This window comes from Lactuca saligna, chromosome 4 (genome assembly GCF_052625555.1).
Source record: "Lactuca saligna cultivar CGN05327 chromosome 4, ASM5262555v1, whole genome shotgun sequence".
Lineage (NCBI taxonomy): Eukaryota > Viridiplantae > Streptophyta > Magnoliopsida > Asterales > Asteraceae > Lactuca > Lactuca saligna.
Genome location: NC_136420.1, coordinates 148,467,657 through 148,470,174, shown reverse-complemented (window position 1 = coordinate 148,470,174; position 2,518 = coordinate 148,467,657). Strand labels below are relative to the sequence as shown.

General features: G+C 32.2%; 1 protein-coding gene across 1 annotated transcript; it reads left to right on the top strand.

The window, feature by feature from the left end:
• The first annotated feature begins 387 nt into the window (after positions 1-387).
• Positions 388-1,500, top strand: LOC145038858 (Integrase-type DNA-binding superfamily protein). The gene has a single exon (XM_078987086.1). It carries the CDS (start codon positions 510-512, stop codon positions 1,173-1,175), a length of 666 nt encoding a protein of 221 aa, XP_078843212.1. The 5' UTR covers positions 388-509; the 3' UTR covers positions 1,176-1,500.
• The last annotated feature ends 1,018 nt before the right edge of the window (positions 1,501-2,518 follow it).

Here is a 2,518-nt window from a genome sequence, read left to right as displayed (position 1 = left end):
GAATTATTTATTTATTTATTTATTCATCATTTTTTTTGTATATATTTTTAAATTTTATTTTATAAAATACTTAATGTTTACATTTTTATATTTAATGTTTTCTTAAAAAAAATATTGAATCTTTATATCTTCATATATAATTATTTTAATCAACCGCGTAGTAGACGGGTTTCACAACTAATTTTATAATAAATACCGATAGCATGGTTATTTTATAATATGGTATTAGTATTTATCATAATTATGATTAGCTCTACTAATAAATCATAATATTTATTTATGTCATTATTTTTTCCTTCCATTCATTTACAACGTTAACCACAAACTCACTACAAGTGCAGAAGATTATAGTCGTGGATATTATAATTAGTTTTTGGTTACATCTTTCTCTTATTCACATATTCAAGTACAAATTATCACGAAAGTCGTACCCTTCGAATATTACGTACGAATTAAGATCATGCTTAGCCTACATATAATACGTTGGTATAGCGCCCCAAAAAACATCAATGGCCGATAGTAACAACACCAATCTCTCCTCCTCTTCCTCCTCCTTCTTCACCGCCGCCGGTGGGTCAAAAAGATCAGAATCCTCCGGTTTACAACCCAAGTCTTGCAAGATTAAAAAGAGATCACGTCCAAATCCTGGTGATTTAAGTTACAAACACCCGGTGTATCGTGGAGTCCGACTCCGCCGATGGGGTAAATGGGTATCAGAGATACGACAGCCACGTCAGAAGTCACGCATTTGGCTCGGCAGTTTTTCCACGGCGGAGATGGCTGCCAGAGCTCATGATGTTGCCGCGTTATCAATCAAAGGTAATTCCGCCATTCTTAACTTTCCTCAACTCAGAGACTCTTTGCCGCGTCCAGCCTCTGTTTCTCCACGTGACGTCCAAAAAGCTGCCGCAAAAGCAGCCTCCATGCAAGAGTTTGTCTCTTCCTCGTCGGAGAGTTTGGTGCAACCGCCGTCGTCTACTGGGTCTATGTTGTTTGCTGATAATGTCGCCAATCCGGTGGATGAGCTGGGTGAAATCATTGAGTTACCCAGTCTAGATGGGTGTTTTGAATCGTCATCAAGTGAGTTGGTGGTTGAAACGGTGGATGGGTGGATGTATCCGTCGTGGGTGGTGGCTGACATTGATTGTTTTCCCTTCAGAGACGCTGGTAGCTAGGGATTGTATTAATTACTAATAATCCTCTCTCATGGTAGTAACTTGGCTAATGTGTTCTACTCCATTCCACTTTGGCTAATCTCTTTGCAAGTAACTTGGCTAATATGTTATACTCCACATGAATTAAAAAAATTTGGGGAGGTAAAGAATGAAGCATTACATTTAATAGGAATAAAGACAGAAGAACAAAATTCTTCAACAAACTTGAAAATATCACGTTTAATAACTAATATTACATGCCAATATTTTTTTAAAGACTCATAAAATTCTTTATCTCATGGTAAGGCTAGGAGTGGTTGGTATGGATCCATATTATAATACTAGGTGTGAGGTTTAATTAAAAAAATAAATATAAAATTTTAACAACTTGAAATGTTTGAATTTATAAAAAAAAATAAGAAAAATTTGAATTATTAAAATTAATGAGACTTTAATGTATTGATTACATTACATATATATTACCTTATACATTAAATGTGGAATTTTAATTTAATAAAATGAAAAATACAATAAAATGACAAATAGAAAATAGAAAATTTAAAAATTCCAGAAAATTATATTTGTTCAAATGAATAAGAAGATATCATGTGGCAAAAAAAAAATTTATTTATTATAATAGATTATTTTTTTTTGTCACCTCACATTTTATATAATCCCAAGATCATTTAACTTAGAGATCATTTAACTTAGGAAATGATCTCCACATCAAAATAACTTCAATGTTATCATTTTTTTAATTTTTGAGTTTTTTTTTTCCTTTTTTGTTAAATAATTATAAAAACAAATATAATTTTATAAAACATATTATTTAAATAAAACCATAATATTTAAATTATCAAGTCGTTCAGAATGTTTGATCATTGTTTTTTAACGATAAAATATTTTATTTCAAATGCTATTAATTTTAGATCAACACGGGTTAATTTTTGAGTAAGTTACACGAATCGTCCCTCGTGCAGGTGCCAAAAGGCACGTTTAGTCCCTATTTTCAAAAGTTAACTCGGACCGTCCTTCATTTGGGTGAAACTGACACGTTTGATCCTTCCAGACATAAAACGACTATATTGCCCTTAATAATTTCTTTTAATGTTTTAATTTATTTATATTGCCTTTAATTTAAGTATATAATTATTTTAAAAGATATTAAATATTTGTGATCCTACCTCCTTTTGTCCATCGTTCCTCATCGTCCTTTCATTCTCTCTTTTGAAACAGTCCTCCACCAAATCACTATCGAATACATTTCGACACCACCACCGACATCTCCTGCATTCACCATTGTTGCCTCCTTCAACCACCAAATCTGAAACTAGAACCACAAACTGAAACCTAATACTAAAACC

Excerpts from the sequence above, each read along its gene's own strand:
- LOC145038858 (XM_078987086.1), top strand. The coding sequence starts at position 510 with ATGGCCGATAGTAACAACACCAATCTCTCCTCCTCTTCCTCCTCCTTC.